The following is a 22,448-nucleotide window of genomic DNA, read 5'->3' on the forward strand; positions in this document are numbered from 1 at the left end:
TGTTTTTTAACCTTAATGCATCCTATGCATTAAGGTGAAAAAAACATCCGATGCTTACAGGCCCCCCCAGCCCCCCCATTTACTTAACTGGGCCCTCGAAAGTCCCGCGTCGTGAACGTGCTGGCTTCTCGTCTCTTCTCGGCTCTTCATTGGATAGATTGATAGCAGCGCAGCCATTGGCTCGTGCTGCTGTCAATCAACTCCAATGACTAGAGGGCTGGGGGGTGGGGCAGAGTCCTGAAGTTGGCGGCTATGGATCCCGAATACAGGACTCTGGGTAACCCCCTTGGGAAAGCTCTTCCCAGGGGGGTTAGCTGATGCGGGGAGGAGCCGAAACAGCTGCTGAGGGACCCCAGAAGATGAGGATCGGTGCCCCTCTGTGCAAAACGAACTGCACAGTGGAGGTAAGTATGACATGTTTGTTATTAAAAAAAAAATGTAAACCTTTACAACCCTTTTAAAGGCACCCCAAACGTGTAAAAAACATGCATCACAAAATGCACCTGGGTCACTCCAAAAAAAAATGTACATGAGCTACTTTGGTGTGTTTGACAAGTGTAGGGCAGCCTATTTAAGTGAATGGAATGCATTATGCTGTCGCACGATAAACACGGCAAAAAAATTAGGTACACAACACGTTATGTCTCAAAGAGGCAAAAGCAACCTAACAAAATTGTGGAAGAGCCCAACTTATTTGTGGACAAATGAAGGTTATTTAATTAATTTCAGTAAATATAATATTATTCTTCTACCTGTGTTGTCCATGTTTTTCAGCTTCCTGCCTCTGGTGACCTATGGAGTGTCTACATGGATTATGACACCAAGCGTCTAGATCCATGGGAGAGAATTATCCCATCATTCAAGTATAACAGCGACGTGCCATTTTTTGAGATGCTTGTTCCTACTACTGATACTGTCCGGTATGGTTACCTAATGGAAAAGCTGCTGGCTGTACGACACTCTGTACTTTTTACTGGTACCACTGGTGTGGGAAAGGTAGGTTACAATGGAAAACCGTTGGTAAAATCTGCAGTTCCATGATGATGGTTGTACTAAGGGAGCATAATAATAATAATTCAGTAATCCGTGACTAATATTTAAATGGTGAAAAGCATACATGTCTACATCCCTCCAGTCTGAATCTAATGGTCATTTATGAAGTTTGCAACTTCATTGGTCAATATGCTTAAGAGACTGGAGGGGGTGGGAAATGTCAAGATTTACTTATACATTCAGTTGTCTATGTCAGAATCCACTGAGCATTTTGACATAGGGTTTCATTGATGGTAACCTCAGGGGACCCATTTTTTATCACTCAGTTTTAAAGTGTTACAAAACCCACAACAGTAAAATCAGTCTGTATATTCAGTAAATATGCAGTAAAGCATGCTCACTGTTCAGTGTTCCGCCTATCACGGACGTTCTCTTGTCCGATGATGAAAAGATGTCCGTGATAGGCGGAACACTGAACACAGTGTCTGCTGGAAAATGCCTATCATGGAAGGGACCACGGTAAAGCCAGGCGGGGGAAGTATTTTCAGCCCTAAAAAAAGGGCTTATACTCGAGTATATACGGTAATTACATTTTTTTATATTTGCTTTTACTTGTCGGGTTTCTCTAACTTATGTTATATGCAGACCAAAGGGCACATATATATAATTGAATAGAAAATACAATGAAACACTATGTTGGCATATGTATTTATTTAATGACTCTTGCAGACTATCCCATTTTTTTACAGCAGTGACACCTTGACAGCTGCTCCTGGTGTGTTATAAAAAGCAATTCCCAGCTGTCATTTTAACAGCTGGTAATTGTCAATAATAGCAGTGGGGGTAGCAAGGGGGAAAGAGGTTGGACATAAGAGATGTTTATGTCACGTACCTGGTAGAAGAGTCTGATACAATGTAGGCTTAAACTGGTGACAGCAGACAGGCAAACCACAGGCTGGTAGCAGACAGGTGAAAAGCAGGCACCTGTGGATAGCAGACAGATGCTTGCAGCTGGCAATCCACATTAACTGGATCAGAAACAGTCAGATGTCCCAGGTCATAAACAGGCAGATGGATCATTGCAGATGGGTCAGGTACAGATGCGGAGGCAAGAGCAAAGACAGGGTACAGGCCATGTCAGTCACAGATCAGCAGAGCAGCAGCAATGGGCATAGGAGCTTAGGAGTAGTAAAGACAAGTTGGGTCAGTAACTGGAGTGAGATGCTGAGTAATAGGTTGCAGGTATGCACGAGATCGCTGTAGACAAGACAGCACTGGATCATAGTACAGGTTTAGTTTCAATAACCCGCTTGGCATCAATGTGGGTGGCAGATGCGCGTGTGCGCGCACGCACATGCATGAGCATGTGAACCTTTTCAAGGTATCCATAAAGGACCATAAATTAGCCTGTGACTATGCACAGGGAGCCATCTAGAAGAACATTTTTGTCTGCTGTTTTAGTTTGCTCTGTGATAAACAATTTACATCTTTTTTTTTTAATATTATTAAACCACTAGAGACTTTCAATGTGCCACATCCCATTATCAACTAGAAAAAATGGAGCAGAACAGTGTATAAACTACCCATTTCCACCAACAATTAATGGACTTTATTGGCACATCATGAGATACATAACTAAAATTCAATAAGTTTATTACAATTGACATTAAAAATAAAACAATACAGTTAAACAATACAATTAAAATACCAGGAGTTTCCTCAAAAAGTCTACGTGACTAGTAATTATGTAATTATGCTCACATCGTGTTATGGCTGCACAAGAAACACCAGTGCCAATGGTGCAAAATGATGGTGGATAATAGTGTGCAGAGAAACCCCTTTAAAAAAAATGTGCCCCTGTGTCTCCATTGATCCTGATAAAGCAATTCCATTGTGAAACGCATTGACATCTCTATTTGAACAAGCCTATCCTAACACCGCTTATGACTATTTGTACAGTACATGTAAAGTACTATAGGTGTTTTGCTTTCCAATCCAGTATTGGGTATTGATATGTGATTGTAGACTTTTTGGGGAGACTGTCTTTTTTTAGAGAATTTTAGGTATGTGTCTCGTGATGTGCTAATAAAGTTTGTTAATTTTTCATGGCAAAAAGTGATTTATACCACGTTCTGCTTAATTTTTTTAAATTTTTTAATAATACTGTATATTGTTTTCACTTTTTTATCCTTTGCAACATCTCACTACTTCTGAGCTCTGTGCTGAGGGTTTATTGATAGTGCCAACGGTGGACCATGCCTGTGTATTGTGTTGTGAAATGGCGATTTGTAGTCTCCATCACAAATCGTGTGTGACCATGCAGGAGCACAATTGAGAGACAAGGATAGAGCGTTGTCACCATACAAAATGAAGTGGCTGTAAAAGGATCTTCATGACCGGTCATGGACATTTTTTTAGAATTTCACCAGGGATTAATTTAATGCAGGTTGCAGATTTATGAATACATATTAAAATGACTCCTAAGATGACATTGTCAAGTTAAAGTGGTTGTAAAGCCTTTAGGTGAAAAGCCTTAATGTGCAGCAGCTCCCCCCAGACCCCCCCTTTTTTTACGTGAGCTTCGATCCAGTGATATGCACGAGCGCAGCGGCTCCAGCTGCTGTCGCTCTCCTCATTGGACAAATTGATAGCAGCGGGAGCTATTGGCTCACACTGCTGTCCAACAAAAACTGTGGCATGGGAGCGGGAGGGGGCAGAGTCCCGCTGTCTGTGTCAATAATCGCAGCAGCGGGACTCAGAAAGCAATGAAGCGGCTTTCAGTGAGGGCACCTGATGAAAAGCAGGAGCGCAGGTGAGGGTCCCCAGAAGAAGAGGATCGGGGCTTCTCTGTGCAAAACCATTGCACAGAGCAGACGAGTATATACATGTTTGTTATTTTTATTTGTTTTAAAAAGGATGGTTTATAATTATTTTAAATCGTACCTAACAGTTTAGTAATTGGGTTTTACCTATTCTAATTAACAAATTCTCTCAAATTTACAGTTCTTTTGGATGGGGATATTTTACCATGTATTGTAAAGTAGGAAAATAAAAACAAACACCCCTTTATTTTGTTAAATGTGTGTCATCCAGTTGTGCAAATTGTCTGGACTAACACATAATTATTGACATTATAGCAGCCCTTTAAAGTAGGATAAAAATCTACAAAATAACCATAAAACTTTTTTTTTCAAATTCAATGCGATATAATACAACTTTCTGCAAAAGCAATGTACTACTTTTTTTTTTAATTGCATGCAACAGCCACTTATTTTTATGCATTTCTGTGTTTGTAACTTGCAGTCTGTAGTAGCCCGAGGATTACTGAACAGAGTTCAAGAGGAAGCAGGATATGTTCCTGTGTACATCAACTTTTCTGCCCAGACTTCTTCTGTGCGGACACAGGAGATAATAGAGTCAAAGCTAGAGAAGAAGAGAAAAACTATCTTGGGTAAGGTTTTCATTCATGAGCTAAAAGGTTTGTAGCTCATTATGAATAGAGTTTCTAGGAACTGGAAGGTCTGATATCATAGCTCGTGGTGCTGATGAAATTGGAAACATTTCCCTGGACCATGGGCTGGGTATCAGAGTTCATACACAGTGCTACCAACTGGTGAAATCTGGTACTGCTCAGCATATTATACAGCACATGATGGGGATAGACTTTTCCCTGCTGTCTGAATGTGCATAGCAGCAGAGTTAAAGGAAACCTGCACTGAAGGAAATAAGTAGCCATTGTTAATCTGTATTTTCCGAAATGATTGCTTGCTTGATTGTCATGATGATTCAAAAGCTATATAATCTCTTTTTTTTTCTGTTTGTGTTCTCCTTGAGAATACATTTTCTAACATCCTGCTCTGTGTTTAGTAACACCCTATACACACTGCACATCCCATAGTCCATAGTACCTGGTCCATCTCAGAAGTGAGCAAGAGAGGATGGCTACATTCCTGCATACAGTGGGAGAACAAACATAGCCACCCTTTAACAGGAGCAATAAATAAATAAAGAAATAATTTATAGGGGGCTTAGAACAATAGAATGTACTTTTTTTGAGTTAGGAATACACGTTTAAATACATATTTTTTGGAAAACCAAAATTTAGTGTCACTTTAACTCATTAGACAACAGGAAGGCCAGTGGGAACACAGACATTGGTAAAAACCTGACCCTTTATTACAAACCTTGGCTTGTCCATTGGGATTATCCCTACATGCTATTATACAGAAGGCAAAGCAGGTACTATTTTATCATGTCATCTACAAAACATCTATAAAAAATGGAAATCCAATTAATTAAATGGTTTCAAGTTTCACTCCAGGCAGATATAAAATGTACATTTTAAATAATGAAGCTGATATACTGTTTATATATTGTAGAATCATTCCAGTTGAGACTCGTTCTCTTGTGTTTTTGTGTTCTTTGCATGTGGAAGGTCAGCCTGTGATTTTTTTTTTAAATCTCTGTGTCTCCTTCATCTTTGGCAACATACTGCAAAAGGAAACAGAGTCAGCGGTACACACAAGACGATTTGTAACAAGATGAAAAGGTTCATGAGTAGTGCACCTTATTTAGACACTTCAGGGCATTGCCGGTCAATCTTTTGTTGAGAAGCTTTGTTTTATATAGAATTTCCATTCATATACGAGTGACCTCAACAAAATTCAGTATGAATTAATCTGAAAAATTATCTGCTAGAAAAAAAAAACTGTTAGTTTTCCTTACTTTTACGTGCAAGGAGGTAGCTAAAAATAAATAAAAGCACTTTTAAATTGTTAGTATCACGCTAAGTAGTACATTATTATTTTATACAGTAAAGACAACAGAGAACTATAATAAAAACAGATCATTTAATACTGGGGAGTGCAAAATCTGCTGCAGCTGTGCATGGTAGCCAATCGGCTTCTAACTTCAGCTTATTCAATTAAGCTTTGAAAAAAAAACTTGGAAGCTGATTGGTTTCTATGCAGAGCTACACCAGATTTCGCACTTTCCAGTTTTAGTAAATCAATCCCCGTGATTTACTATAGCTACAACAACAGTGATGCAGCAATGTAAGGCCTCTTGTACATGGATGTACTAATTTCCTGATGTTTATACAAAGGATCTTCCTGGCAGAGGCTGGCAGAAAGATCCTGAGTAAAAAACAATTTTTTGTAAAACGTATAGGCCTATAGGGTATACATTCTTCAAATTCTTCTTCATCATGATCATCATAAATTGCTCTCTCTCTCTCTCTCTCTCTCTCTCTCTCTCTCTCTATATATATATATATATATATATATATATATATATATATATATATATATATATATATATATATATATATACATATATATATATATACAGTGAGGAAAATAAGTATTTGAACACCCTGCTATTTTGCAAGTTCTCCCACTTGGAAATCATGGAGGGGTCTGAAATTGTCATTGTAGGTGCATGTCCACTGTGAGAGACATAATCAAAAAAAAAAATCCAGAAATCACAATTTATGATTTTTTAACTATTTATTTGTATGATACAGCTGCAAATAAGTATTTGAACACCTGTCTATCAGCTAGAATTCTGACCCTCAAAGACCTGTTAGTCTGCCTTTAAAATGTCCATCTCCACTCCATTTATTATCCTAAATTAGATGCACCTGTTTGAGGTCATTAGCTGCATAAAGACACCTGTCCACCCCATACAATCAGTAAGAATCCAACTACTAACATGGCCAAGACCAAAGAGCTGTCCAAAGACACTAGAGACAAAATTGTATACCTCCACAAGGCTGGAAAGGGCTACGGGGAAATTGCCAAGCAGCTTGGTGAAAAAAGGTCCACTGTTGGAGCAATCATTAGAAAATGGAAGAAGCTAAACATGACTGTCAATCTCCCTCGGACTGGGGCTCCATGCAAAATCTCACCTCGTGGGGTCTCAATGATCCTAAGAAAGGTGAGAAATCAGCCCAGGACTACACGGGAGGAGCTGGTCAATGACCTGAAAAGAGCTTGGACCACTGTTTCCAAGGTTACTGTTGGTAATACACTAAGACGTCATGGTTTGAAATCATGCATGGCACGGAAGGTTCCCCTGCTTAAACCAGCACATGTCAAGGCCCGTCTCAAGTTTGCCAATGACCATTTGGATGATCCAGAGGAGTCATGGGAGAAAGTCATGTGGTCAGATGAGACCAAAATAGAACTTTTTGGTCATAATTCCACTAACCGTGTTTGGAGGAAGAAGAATGATGAGTACCATCCCAAGAACACCATCCCTACTGTGAAGCATGGGGGTGGTAGCATCATGCTTTGGGGGTGTTTTTCTGCACATGGGACAGGGCGACTGCACTGTATTAAGGAGAGGATGACCGGGGCCATGTATTGCGAGATTTTGGGCAACAACCTCCTTTCCTCAGTTAGAGCTTTGAAGATGGGTCGAGGCTGGGTCTTCCAACATGACAATGACCCGAAGCACACAGCCAGGATAACCAAGGAGTGGCTCTGTAAGAAGCATATCAAGGTTCTGGCGTGGCCTAGCCAGTCTCCAGACCTAAACCCAATAGAGAATCTTTGGAGGGAGCTCAAACTCCGTGTTTCTCAGCGACAGCCCAGAAACCTGACTGATCTAGAGAAGATCTGTGTGGAGGAGTGGGCCAAAATCCCTCCTCCAGTGTGTGCAAACCTGGTGAAAAACTACAAGAAACGTTTGACCTCTGTAATTGCAAACAAAGGCTACTGTACCAAATATTAACATTGATTTTCTCAGGTGTTCAAATACTTATTTGCAGCTGTATCATACAAATAAATAGTTAAAAAAATCATACATTGTGATTTCTGGATTTTTTTTTTGGATTATGTCTCTCACAGTGGACATGCACCTACGATAACAATTTCAGACCCCTCCATGATTTCCAAGTGGGAGAACTTGCAAAATAGCAGGGTGTTCAAATACTTATTTTCATCACTGTATATATATATATATATATATATATATATATATATATATATATATATATATATATATATATATATATATATATATATATATATATATATATATATATATATATATAAAAACACATAAAAGTAGACCTGATGGCCCACTTCGATTTTTTTTCTGCCATCACCACTATGTTTTAATTTATGCATGTGTGCTCATAGGTACTTACATATACAGTACATGGGCATATGCAAAAATGACTGCACTCAGTTGTGCAATTACTGCACTTGGTTTGACAACTACAGTCCTGTATTCAAGAAATGTACTGATGTACAGTAACTCAATTAATTGAGTGGCGCTTATAGTTAGAGGAGGGAAGCCGTCTGACAGTCCACTGCAACATAGTTAAGTGTGGTTAAAATGCAAAACTGTTAGTGGAATTTAAGTGTTTTTAACTTTTGGAACGTGCAATTAGGAACAAAAAGCTTGAATTGGGATCTTTTTGAAAAGTAAATGCACTTAAGTGCACTAAGAAGATTCATGTGGCACGGTTGGCTGTTTTGCCTTGGGAAATGTCCAAAAATTAATAAGATCACCATGAAAATTGTGCTAGTGCTTGAAGGCCCCAATAAAGTTTTTTTCCTTATATGAATTTACTGTATACCCAGAATAATTGCATCTGACATATTACCTCTCTTTATTTTGTATCCTGCTTTCAGGGGCGCCCGGTAACAAGCGGGTCATCATCTTTGTGGATGACTTAAACATGCCAAAATTAGATCGATATGGATCCCAACCCCCTATTGAATTACTTCGCCAATATCAAGATTTCAAAGGATTTTATGACAGAGATAAAATGTTTTGGAAAGACATTCAGGTACCGTGAAACTGGCTTTTCAATATTGCTGTCATAAATTACTTATATTTGGTCTGCAAAATCAATATAAATTGTAAAAAGGAATATTTAGACGTGTATTTCTTCTGAATATTATTACATTTTTCCTAGTGTTTTTTTAATTGTTTAATTGAGGATAGACAAAGGTAAACGGTGTTACAGATCAAAGCATCTCAGTCACAACTGAGTACAACAACCAGACAAACATACCAAATACGTACATTACTGTCCTAGAGGTCAGAGACCTCATGCAGGAAGATCACCAATGCTGAGTAGAAAATATCATAGACAAATTAGTAAGGTACACATTTAGAGGGTATATGAACCTCAAAGACCTGCTAATGCCTACCAGAATTGTGTTAAATGGTATAATAATGGGAAAAGAGAATACAACAAAAAAGAAGGGAAAGAGAAAAAGACTATTTAAAAAAAGGGATGGGGGGTGGTAGGGGGGAAAGCAACAAACTAAAGGTCTTAGGGAGCCACATCACGGTACTGACCAGATAATTGTCAAATTCTATCCATATCATAGCCAGTTATGAGGAGTCATGGGGTGGCGACCACCCCACATCAGAGGAATGTACCAACTCCTGATAGTCAGATGAGCAGGAAAGAAATTGACCAGTACCCAAATGCTTTTATATATAAAATTGAAATCATGTATATTTTTTTTGTGTAAAAACCCAACAATTGCTGTGCAATGTGTGAATGATAATAAAGTGCAAACAAAATATAAGTGACAATGATCAGTCCATAAAAAGTATATATATGATACAATCTTTGCAATTGTGTCAAAAGGATGATAGACGACCATAAACCCAAGTGCACCTTTCACTGTGATAATACAAAATGTGCAATAACCGGATATCTAGACTCCATGTTATAGGAGTCTAGTCCAACATGGATTCACACATCATGAAGGATCCATCCACTGTGTATAAAAGAGGATAATGTCATGGCCAACCGTACTGATTTTTCACTCTCTCTCATGGATATTGTATAAAGAAAAGAGAGAATCGCCACATAGTGTAAAACCGTGGTGGTTTTATTAGAAAGCGTTTTCACAAGTCCAATAAAGTGCAACATATGGCTAAAAAGTTCCTAAGTTACAATCTGCAGATCACGATCAAACTGGTGTGGTATAGTTGGAGATAAACTTTGAGGACCTCCTTCTAAAACGCTAGTTGCCTGGCTGTCGCTGGTCTCAATACTTTCTGTGTTACTAAGCTAGAAGAAACATACAACTTTTAAAGTTAAAGAAAAGCCAAAGCACCTGATTTGTACACTTGTCCTATGTTAATAACGCTAGTACTGAAACCTTAGGGGCAATATAACAGCATGGAAACTATTCTCACAAATAAATACTCACAAATGACTTACTAACAGTAAAAACCAATGAACACTGTCATACCTTCATTAATAAGGCTCATAATCTTCTCATTGTCTTTTGGTTTTATTAAATTAAATCTATGCTGCCATCTAATGGCCATTTTGTATAACTGTGCCATTCCCGATCATAACCCAGCAGATCATGCCACAAGGTCTGTGCCAGCATCCCGTCTCAAAGACACTACATGGCTCACAAGACCACCCTTCTTGTACAAGCCAGTGCCTACCACTCCAGAAAGGGAGACGTATGTACTGTTAGAAACCTGAATCTGACTCAGACATCTGTCCTCAGGTTTCCACGCTACATACAACAATTTCTAACCAACTGTTGGGATCCAAGCGCTTCCATAAGTTCTCCACTTGGAAGTCCTTACAAAGAGCTGCAGCTTGCTTGGTTCACAAAGACAGACCCTTGACATCTATACCCAATGATCCTGAAGATCCTTTCTTGCTTACACCTTCCACTTTGCTCACTCAGAAAGTAGAGGTAATCACAGCTCCTTCAGTCAATCTGGACCCAAAAGACTTATACAGATGTCAATGGAAAAGAGTACAAGTGTTAGCTGAAACCTTTTGGAACAAGTGGAAGAAACAATACTTATCTAATCTACAGACCAGGAACAAATGGCAAGACAGCAAGCCCAACTTATGCCGCATACAGACGATCGTTTTTTGTGATGAAAAAAAATGACGTTTTTGAAAACGTCATTTAAAATGATAGTGTGTGGGGAAAATGTCGTTTTATGTCTTCAGAAAAACGACCAAAAAAAAATTCGAACATGCTCGAATTTTTTGTGTCGTTTTTCAAAATGTCATTTTTTGTGTCAATGAAAATGATAGTGTGTGGGCAAAACAAGGTTTTAAACCCGCACATGCCCAGAAGCAAGTTTTGAGACGGGAGGTAAAACTACCATTCATAATGGAGTAAGCACATTCATCACGCTTTAACAGACAAAAAAGCACGAATCATCTTTTACTAACAAGTAACCAGCTAAAAGCAGCCTCAAGGCGAATAGAACTTCCCCTTTAGAGTGCCGTCACTTTGTTCATCATTTTTCAAAATGATGGTGTGTATGCTCCATCGTTTTTGAAAATGAAGTTTCAAAAATGTCGTTTTTTTTCATCACTTCAAACGTCATTTTTTTTTCATCACAAAAAACGACCGTCTGTATGGGGCATTAGAGCCTGGTGCCATTGTTCTTATGAAAGACTCTCAATCAAGAAGAAACGAGTGGCCTTTGGGTCTGATAACCCAAGTGTTTCCCAGTGAAGATGGACACATCAGGAAAGTTGAACTCAAAGTCATTAGGCAAGGCCAACCTAAACTTTTCCTCAGACCTGTTTCCGAACTTATTTTGTTACTGTCCTCCGAAATGCCATGATATGTGGTATCCGTGGGAAACCAGGCGGGGAGTGTCATGCCTTCAATAATAAGGCTCATAATCTTCTCATTGTCTTTTGGTTTAATTAAATTAAATCTATGCTGCCATCTATTGGCCATTTTGTATAACGGTGTCATCCCTATTTCATTGCAGTCATTTAGAATAGCTTATTAGATTTGGTACATGCAAGCCTCCGTACTTTCAATCCCATCGGGCCTTGCATCATCCTCTTCAGTCTTTCCATTTCCCCTTTCACCCTGGAAGCAAGCACATGGACTGCTGTGTTCTTCGCTACCCATTCAGATTCATCTTTGTACGCCTGCTTCTGGACCTTTTAGTTGACCACTCCCTCCTCCTCAAAAAATGTTACTCCTTCGGTCTCGGTAACTGTGCTCTTTGCTGGCTCTCATCCTACCTTTCAGTGTCACTTGCAATTCTACTTTCTCCACTATTCTTCCCTTTTCCACCGGGGTCCCCCAAGGTTCCGTTATTGGCCTTTCCTATTTTCTCCTGAGCCTCTCCCATCCTTTGGAATTCCCTACTCCAATCTGTGCGACTATCTCCAACTCTATCCACTTTTAGGCAGTCCATGAAAACTTTTCTCTTTAGAGAAGCCTATCCTGCCCTCACCTAACAACTGGTACTTTCTTCATCAGCTCATCACCCACAGTTATTACCTTTAGTATCACTTGACCCTCCCTCTTAGAGTGTAGGCTCTAACGAGCAAGGACCTCTGATTTTTCCTTTTTTTAATTGTATTGTAATTTTACTGTCTGCCCTAATGTTGTAAAGCTTTAAGCAAACTGTTGGCACTATATAAATTCTGTATTATAATAACAATAATAATAATAATAATAATAATAATAATAATAATAATAATAAACAACTAGCATTTTAAATAAGGAAAGCACTGCAATGGCAGCCTTAAAGCTGAAATGTCCACCCTTGTTTCATCGTCATCATCCTGGTAGATGGCAGCAGATTTTTATCAAGAATGTCTTGGTACACTTGTCCATTCATTCTTCCTTCAGTGACATAAAGTACTGTATGCTGAAAAACAGCCCAATGTTACCACCTTTAAACTTCACTATTGGTATGGTGTTTTTGGGGTGACGTGTAGTGCCATTTGATCTCTAAGCATGGTGTGCATTATGGTATCCAAAGAGTTAAATTTTGGTCTCATCTGACCAGACTATATTCTCCCAGTATTTTACAGGCTTGTCTAAATGTTGCACAGCAAATTTTAAATAAGCTTCAACATGCTTTTTCTTCAGCAATCGAGTCTTGTGTGGTGAGCGTGCAAACAGGCCATGGTGGATGGGATGCATTAAGGTGAAAAAACACAAATCTCTACAGCCCCTTTAACCACTTCATTACTGGCCCATAGTCAAATGACGTCTGCAGGAGGGATCTCCCATCCTGGGCGGGCGTCATATGAAGTCCTGGGTCTTCCCAGCCGTCTAGGGGGCATGCATGCCTGCCACAATGCTTGGGACCCGGTGCGTGTTCCCGGCAGCTGCGATGCCTGCCGGGCACCCGCGATTGCCCGTGAACACAGCAGGACCGTGGATCTGTGTGTGTAAACACACAGATCCACGTCCTGTCAGGTGAGAGGAAACCAATGGTGTGTTCCCAGTACAGAGGAATACGGATCGATCTCCTCCCCTTGTGAGTCCCCGCCCCCTACAGTTAGAATCACTCCCTAGGAAATATAATTAACCCCTTGATCGCTCCCTAGTATTAACTCCTTCCCTGCCAGTCACATTTACACAGTAATAAGTGCATTTTTATAGCACAGAATGAGAATGGTCTCAAAAATGTGTCAAAAGTGTCCGGTGTGTCCGCCGCAATGTCACAGTCACAATAAAAATCGCAGATCGCCGCCATTACTAGTAAAAAAAGAAATAAAAATAAAAATGACATAAATCTATCCCCCATTTTGTAGACGCTATAACTTTTGCACAAACCAATCAATATACGCTTATTGCAATATTTTTTTTAAATTGGGATATTTATTATAGCAAAAAGTAAAAAATATTGTGTTTTTTTCAAAATTGTCACTCTTATTTTGTTTATAGCGGAAAAAAATAAAACCGCAGAGGTTAATTTGGGTACAGTGTTGCATGACAGTGCAATTGTCATTCAAAATGCGACAGCGCTGAAAACTAAAAATTGGTCTCGGCAGGAAGGGGGTAAAAATATCTTGTATTGAAGCGGTTAAGCATAAATGGGGTCACCCACATTTCATTTTTTTTTTTTGCTAGTCCAAAATTAGTTGACTAGCTGTTATTAACTTTTGCTCTTAAATAGTTTTTTTTAGCATATTTCTGTGTACCTTTTCTGGTGAGTAGATTTCACATGATATAATAACATCACTCAGAGTTTTGCTAAAGAGGTCATTTCAGGGCTCTCTTCTATTATGGGTATTGTTACATGGAGTTGGCTGAATGCTCTTGCATCTCACAGTTAAATTTGACACAGATTGTTCATGATGTTATCATCTTTTCCCACAGGACGTGACTATTGCAGCTGCTTGTGCTCCTCCAGGTGGAGGTCGCAATCCAGTAACTCCTCGCTTTATAAGACACTTCAGCATGTTATGCCTGCCAACACCCTCGGAGCACAGCCTTAAACAGATTTTTCAGGTCAGTGCCTTCCTCAGCAAACCCAGGAAAATGAAATCAGCCTGTACTCCACGATCCTTCAATAAGGTTTTTTTTTTCTTTTACAACAAAGGATTAATCTGCATTTTAACAGTGCAAGTAGCATTGGTAAAATGATTGATCATAGGTTTCTACTGAAAGACACATTTTGGAAGAACTATAGTGTATTTTTCATCTGCATAATTATTTCAACATTTGCCTAATGTCATTTTTTATGTGACTTCGAAGTCTCTACAAGATTTTATTCCAAGTTTTTGTTATTGTACTAAATACAGAGATGTGTAGATTTGTCACAGAGTAAGTTCTTAGCAGTTTAATGCAAATATTCTAGGGTTGAACAGAAACAAAATGATGTCCTTATTGCCAAAAAAGAATCCATACACATCCACTACTTGATGACCATGTAATCTATTTTTCATAAAAGTTCTTCTGCCTCCTTGCATTTTACAAATCCCATGGTCCCTAGTTCATCTCTGGAGTGAACAGGAGAGAGTTCTTAAATGCAGGGGGACCATGGACAATGAATGTAGCCACCATCTTTTAAGAAGTCAGAAAACGAGAAATTTTGTATCCTTTAAATTTAGTACAGCACTTTAAGAAAGGGCCCAGAAACGCGTAGTGATCCTCCCCTTCAATCCCACGCTTACTGGCAGCTGGGACATCGCTTGTTTCCATCCATATGGCAGTCTTATTCCCTTTAGAGCAGCGTACACCATTTGTGACACAGTATCTCCCCTTCTACTTCAGGTTTCCTAGATTGTAAAATACATTTTTTAAACTCTGATCCTGCACCCCTGGTTTATTTTTCTTACATGTCCTAAGAGTCATGTTTGAAACTTGCCACAACCACCATCATTTTAAGCACCATATAAACATAGACGGCATTTCCATCATCAAACAACTTATGCCTCGTACACACGATCGGAATTTCAGATGGAAAAATTCAGACAGACTTTTTCCATCGGAAATTCTGACCATGTGTATGCCCCGTCTGAGTAATTCCATCGGAAATTCTGATGAATTCCATCGAAGATTACATAGAGAACATGTTCTCTTTTCCTCCAATGGAATTCCGTTGGAATTCCGATGTGAATTTGGTCGGACAAAGGTCTGATCGTGTGTACATGGCATTAGTTGTCTTTCCAAAGGGAAAAACTATTTAAACAAAACAAATACTAATATTTAAAAGGCTGCCATCACACAGTCTTTCCCGGCAGGCCAACATAGTCTGGTTTCCATAAGGTTTGAGGGTTTAAGGGGTTAGATTAGTAAAGGCAAATGTACTGTTCATTTAGCAAGAGAAGTTGCACTTTACTAGGAAATTCGCCCTAGAGCTTAGTGAATGAGGTGAAGGCTCTGCCAACTTTAATCATCCAATCATGTGCAACCAAAATGCTTTTTTTTTTCTTTGCACTAAAGTCTGGGGCAAATTGCCTTGCAAAGAGTACATTTCCTTGCAAAGCCAACAGCCTATTTGCCTATTAGTAAATCACTACACTACACCACACCACCATGCTCATGTACCCCATGTTGCCTTTCTATTATCCTAAGTAACAAAAACAAAGGTTCTTTATAGCATAATGATAGCATAATGACGTAGTTGGAAATCAATGAAACGTGTAGAGTCACATGCTCATCTTTCTCCAATAATGTTGTGATTATGCTATAAATGGAATTTTGGAACACATCGTTCTCATGATTTAGAATAATAAAAAGGCAACTTGGGGAACATGAGCATGGTAGACTAGTTTTTTACTAAGTGTGACTCTTGCTGTATCGGGTTTGATTATGTACTATGACTGTCTAAATAATAAGCACCAGTTTTTTTTATACTATATGCACTTTATGACTATTTCTGGTACTTTAAATGTCCCCTACTAATTTTTTTATATTAAATGATCTCAGGCCCATATATATCCTTTTTGATCTATAGTAAATAAACAACTAACTTCCAGTAAATAGGACAGCCACACCATTAGCATAATTACTCCTAAATAGACTAGTTTTCAGGAAACCCCTTTCACCACCAGACTGTTTTTCTCATTGCTTCTCTTTACACTTTGAACATGATTGGGCATTCAAAGTGAACACAGGTTCGGCCCACGTTCATATTGGACCAATTTGGCATGCGGTTTGACACGTGAAATTGCGTGCCAAATCATCTGCTATTGCTGGCGAGTTTGGGGAGATTTGAATAGACATCTGTGCATAAACCCACACAGATGTCTGTCAAATCGCCCCAGAAGTCGGACTGCATTGCTGGTTTGCAATTCTGTGAGTTTAGCTGAACTTGCACGATTTCAAACCTGCAGCAGTGTGAACCTGTGTTAACTTTCACTTACTAAGCTAAGTGAAAATTCACATTGGAAAGTGAACATCTGTATTTCTTAATAAGTAAATCAGCCCCTAGGAGTTAGTTGATAACATTTCACAATGTTTTCTGTGGGAACAAACTAAGATTAATGACTTCTATTTTAGCCTACTGCTGACCACAAGACAGTGAATATAGGAGTGTCAAGGTCATCGAATTATTCTCTTAGATGCCTACAGACATAAAAATACAAGATAAAAATATATATCCAGCTCAAGACTAGCCATTTACTTTCAAGTAGACACTATAATTTTTTTTTAGGCTTAGTATTATTTTTTTCTAAGTTTACTAAGCTAGTTGTTAACTAAGCTGTGTAATCCATAATAAAGACTTTCTTTAATTAAACCAAGTACACTGTATGTAAAATAACTGCAATTAACAATCTATTCTGGGTTAAAAAAAAAACATGTTATAACAATCTTAAATATATATTGCATTTTTTATAATAACCTCAAATTAATTTGAGATTACTTTATTATTATTATTGAGATAGCATGACATGCCATTGGCATACATAGAAAAAAAGCTGGTGGAAACTAAGCGGTGGCCATTAGATGAAGCACCAACTGTACAGAATTATCTGTTTCACTCTTTACAGTTGATTAGGAAAAAGACGTGATTTCTCAACTGTCTCTTTCTATCCATGTCTACCTGGAACCAGATGGCCAGTCTTGAGTTGTGTACAGTTTATCCTTACACATTGTACTCTTAATAGCCAGACAGATGGAGCAGCGTGCATCCTGTTTCTGGATCTGTAGTTGCAGATGTCATATTTATGTTATCATTTTTAAGGTTGGCAAGGGGGTAAAAAATGAAAGATAATAAATTATGAGACAGAAAAATACAATTGCTGTAGTTAAACAATTTAAATATATTTCTATAACTCTAGAAGTAACTTTTTACTGCACAAAGCCATTTTTGTGCATTGTGTAGCATAATTGTGTTTTATTTTTTTATGCTTCTCATCGTGTTAGATGTAAAGAGGATAAAATGTGTACTTAAAGTTTGATTTAGGTCAATACTAGTTGTTTAATAATACAATATATCTAACACGAAAGTGCTATCTTTTAGTATAGATATATTCAAACATACATTGGGATGCCTGCCTTTACACACACATAAACTTTGGAAGAAACAGAGAATTGCAGATGGGGATAATTACGGTGCATAAACTATAATGGCATCCAAGTCTAAGTCTGTAGAGTTCAATATTGAGTTGGCCCACCCTTTGCAGCTATAACAGCTTCAACTCTTCTGGGAAGGCTGTCCACAAGGTTTAGGAGTGTGTCTATGGGAATGTTTGACCATTTGTTCCAGAAGAACATTTGTGAGGTCAGGCACTGATGTTGGGCAAGAGGCCTGGCTCCCAGTCTCCACTCTAATTCATCCAAAAATTTGAGGTCAGAACTCTGTGCAGGCCAGTCAAGTTCCTCCACCCAAAACTTGCTTATCCATGTCTTTATGGACCTTGCTTTGTGCAATGGTGTGCAGTCATGTTTGAACAGGAAGGGGTCATCCCCAAACTGTTCCCACAAAGTTGGGAGCATGAAATTGTCCAAAATGTCTTTGTATGCGGACGCCTTAAGAGTTCCCTTCACTGGAACTAAGGGGCCAAGGAATTTTGCTGGCCTGCATAGAGTCCTGACATCAATCGGATAGAACACCTTTGGGATGAATTAGAGCGGAGACTGCGAGCCAGGCCTTCTTATCCAACATCAGTGCCTGTCCTTACAAATGCGCTTCTGTCAACAATTCCCATAGACACACTCCTAAACCTTGTGGACAGCCTTCCCAGAAGAGTTGAAGCTGTTATAGCTGCAAAGGGTGGGCCAACTCAATATTGAACCATACAGAGTAAGACTGGGATGCCATTAAAGTTCATGTACGTGTAAAGCCAGGCTTCCCAATACTTTTGACAATATAGAGTAAGTCCTGAGTCCTACTTTATATAACCTTATAGGTCCAAAGTTCCCTGGAGGTTGCCATATTTTTCTGACATAGAAGTAGACAAAGAGCATTGATTTCCTGGTTTAAGGTCCCCGCCCTCCTACAATGCCACCACTCCAGGTCTATTGAGCAATATCTCACAGTGGTGCACCTCTGTGTCCCTCTAATAGTACCCCCACTACATGTCCCCCTAGCATAGTACTCCCACTACATGTCCCCACCACTGCTCCTAGCTCCTCCAACAGAGCTGACATTCTGTGACCCTCTGGCAGTGTCATGACAAGGGGCTTGATTTACTAAAACTAGAGTGCAAAATCTGGTGTAGCTGTGCATGCTAGCCAATCAACTTCTAACTTCAGCTTATTCAATTAAGTGTTAAAAAGAAAAAAAAAAAAATCTGGAAGCCGATTGGTTTCTGTGTAGAGCTGCACCCTCCAGTTTTAGTAAATCAACCCCCAATGTGTTTTATTAGCAGTGCTGCTGTTATTCCTGGCAATATTCAAATGCTGTACATTTGTCAAGCTACCAAGGTTGTCTTTTTCCTTACTGCACTGCACATGGATACACATTTCAATGTTACAAAAGGCTAAATTATATTTTCATTTATTTTTCTAAAGTTTCATTTTAAATGGAGCAGCATACTGCAACTTATCTGTTATCTATCTTATTTAGCCATGTTCTTACGCTACATAAGACCAGAAATATTTAGCCTTTTTGATATTGATGCCACAGGTACCAAGTATCATACATATTGGACCCCTGTCATTTGTTTGCCATTCTTTGGCAGCCCCAAAAACGTGACATCCAATATAATTTGTTATAGTCAGTGTCATCTTCTAATTCAGGTTCCTCAAAAATCACTTGTAGTTCTTGGTTGGAATCGCAAATAAGGCTGAGTTCCCCACTTGAGATCGCAGCGGCTCACAGCAGGAGTCCGGTGCTTCTCCATTCACCGTTTCAGGTTTAATTTCAGAGTTGTATGCCTCTTCTTCTACATTCAAGAGAAGTACATTTTTACGTGATGAAATTAGTCGACAAATACTATACCGGTAGCCTTTATGTGAAAGTTTCAGGCCGCATGTGATAATATTTGCAATGGAACCTCACTTTCTTTTTGGCAGTTTTCATTTAGGGGGAGGACAAGGTCAGGATTTACATTGAGATAAACTTATTACCAGAGTCTCCAAGAGATACCAACAGCTGGTGTGTGACATAATATTAGCACCTACTAAGGAAGAATTGTTTTGGATCAAATTATCCTTTTTCCAGGTTTTTTTTTTTCTTTTCTTGCATGAATTGGCATTCTTATCTGAAATGTATATGAGGAACATCTAGTAGTCCTAAATATGTTCACAGCGTAAGTCGGAGGAATTTTACATGTTTATGATCTTGTGTTGTGATGTCAAAAAGAGTTTCTATACTTTGAGTTTGTATTTGCTGAAACATGTTATATGCTTGTATGAACTGCTTTGTAACGTGCACCTCCTTTCTGTTTAGACTTTTATGTGCTGGCTACTTTTCCTGGGATAAAAAATATTTTAAATGTTTTTTTTTTCAATAAAAATAAATAATAATTACATCTGTGTGTCCTTCCTTTATGTAGGCAATCCTTAATGGCTTTTTGACAGATTTTCCTGTGGCGGTAAAGCAGAGCGCAAGCAATATAGTGGATGCTGCAGTGGAAATCTACCATCAAATGAGCATTGATCTTCTTCCAACTCCTGCAAAATCCCATTATGTATTTAATTTACGTGACTTGTCGAAGTGTGTTCAAGGTACATTGTTTTCCATCAGCAAAGTATACTTTTAAATTTATACTGTCAAGATATAATGAAACTGAGCTACATTTTCGGTGTTTAACCTAAAAATGTATTTTTAAGTGTGGTTGATAACAGTTATTCCATTCTATGTGGTGTATTTATCAATAATTCAACATAAAATTCACCTGTTTTTTACCAAATCGAAAAGTTTCTCATTCATTCTATTCATCAAATTGGCTTTTGCCTATTTTCAAACAAAATTCACCCAACATTTGTTCTATAATGGTACATTTTTTTTTTTTTTTTTTTTCGCCTCAGAGAACTATCAGGAGACTTAATCAATTTGCGTTCATTCGCAGTCTCCTTAGTTCACATCATGGTGGGAAACTTTTTTTTTTGGTTATTTTGTTATTGCAAAAGTGCATTTAAATATATGTCAATAAATATACAAAAGAGAAAAAAAATACTTAAATATGTGAATGAATACATTAATTTCCCCTAGCCGAACAGACCCTCATCCCACCCTCATTCCACCCCCATCCCTTAACCCCACCCTCCCGCCCTCCCCTATCTCCGAAATTCTGTCTCATATTGTATCTCTCTTTGCCCGTTATACTTCTTACACTATATCATCCTATCTATATACCTCGGTGAAAGTTTAAAATTAACCCAATCCTGCCATTTTAATTTAAATCCTCCTTCTCCTTCCTCTCCCATGAACCTGAGCTGTTCAGCATAATATATATCATTGATTTTGCAAAACCAGCTCCTCTCTGTTGGGCTCATAGGGTCCTTCCATTGTTTGGGGATCAGACTCTTTTCTGCATCTAGTACGTGGGGAAGTAAAGTTCTCATGTACTGTTTGGTTGACATTTCTGTCCCGTGGAACAGACAGACCCATGGATCAGGAGGTATTTTAATTCCGGTTATCTCCTCAATTACTAATAATACGTTATTCCAGTATGTTTTAATTTTTGGACAGGTTCATCATATATGTGACATAGTACCCACTTCGAGACAACCCCTCCAACAATATTTGGAGGTATCATCTCGATAACGGTGTGCTATGGCCGGGGTTATATACCACCGTGCTAAACATTTAAAGTTCATTTCGATCAATGCACAGTTAGTTGAACTAGTATGCGTCTTTTTAATGGTAAATTGCTTCTCTGTACTATTCATTTATCACCTACTAAATGGAGAATTTTCTGAAATTTGCCCAACGTTTACTCATCTTTCACCTTGTGTTCAAACTATTCCCTGGTTGAATGTGTATTTAAAGCAGTGCCGATCCTTACCCCTCCCTGGGGCCCTAAGCAAAATTACATGTCACATTAAAGTTGAGAAGCGGGGCGGGGCTGCGGAAAATGACTGCCGACAGCGAGTTGAGAAGTGGGGTGAGGGGCCGAAAATGACTTCTCACCAGGCGGGGCCTCTAGTAATTTGGGGGGCCCTCCGCAGCTTTGCGGGGCCCTAAGCGGCTTGCATAGTGAGCCTATAGGGTGCATCGGCCCTGATTTAAAGTGCTTATTTGTTTTGGTGTTGTGTAGATTTCTGAACAGTGTGGATAGGGGAATCCCTGTGAATGTTTTTTGTATTCAGCAGCCTCTGCTCCAACAGCCTCTGATCATCCAGAGAGTGCCTCCCTCTGATTGGATGCATGTACATTTTGGCTGAATATATTCCAAATGGCTTCTTTGACGTAAGTTGCTTTGTGGTGTGGAGTGATGCCGACAGGACCACCCACAGCTCAAATTTTTGCCGATTCAGCAGGAACAATATATGACCCCCCCTTTACACTCTTTTACTACCCTATTCCACTTTCTTCTTTTGCTTCCACACTTCCTTAAAAACCCACTCACATATAATTGGCTTACTACACCTGAATTAACACATTGAACACTTTGTTTCATCCTAGTCTGAAACCTGCCCTTCTTATTCCACTAAGAAATCACTCACTAAAAATTTCAGTAATCTTCTAACAGAAAACTTGAATAGCTGCTACTTCATGCCCATTTTTCTGACCCCACTGTAAGCGTACATTGTTATTCTAGACTCCTTTCTTTTTAGATAATAAAAGACTTTGGCTTTATTGCTTTTCCTCTTACCCTTTTGACTGAACAT

At 38.8% G+C, this 22,448-nt stretch overlaps 1 protein-coding gene across 1 annotated transcript in view; it reads left to right on the forward strand.

Annotated features, from left to right (window-relative positions):
* DNAH6 (dynein axonemal heavy chain 6) overlaps positions 1 to 22,448 on the forward strand; it is a 386,479-nt gene that overhangs the window by 210,258 nt on the left and 153,773 nt on the right. The window contains exons 38-42 of the mRNA XM_040324272.1: positions 775 to 996; positions 4,297 to 4,444; positions 8,637 to 8,794; positions 14,097 to 14,228; positions 20,168 to 20,339. Of these exons, the coding sequence (XP_040180206.1) occupies positions 775 to 996; positions 4,297 to 4,444; positions 8,637 to 8,794; positions 14,097 to 14,228; positions 20,168 to 20,339 (832 nt within the window). The remainder of the gene's footprint in view (positions 1 to 774; positions 997 to 4,296; positions 4,445 to 8,636; positions 8,795 to 14,096; positions 14,229 to 20,167; positions 20,340 to 22,448) is intronic.

The sequence above is a fragment of the Rana temporaria genome, chromosome 1, assembly GCF_905171775.1.
Source record: "Rana temporaria chromosome 1, aRanTem1.1, whole genome shotgun sequence".
NCBI lineage: Eukaryota > Metazoa > Chordata > Amphibia > Anura > Ranidae > Rana > Rana temporaria.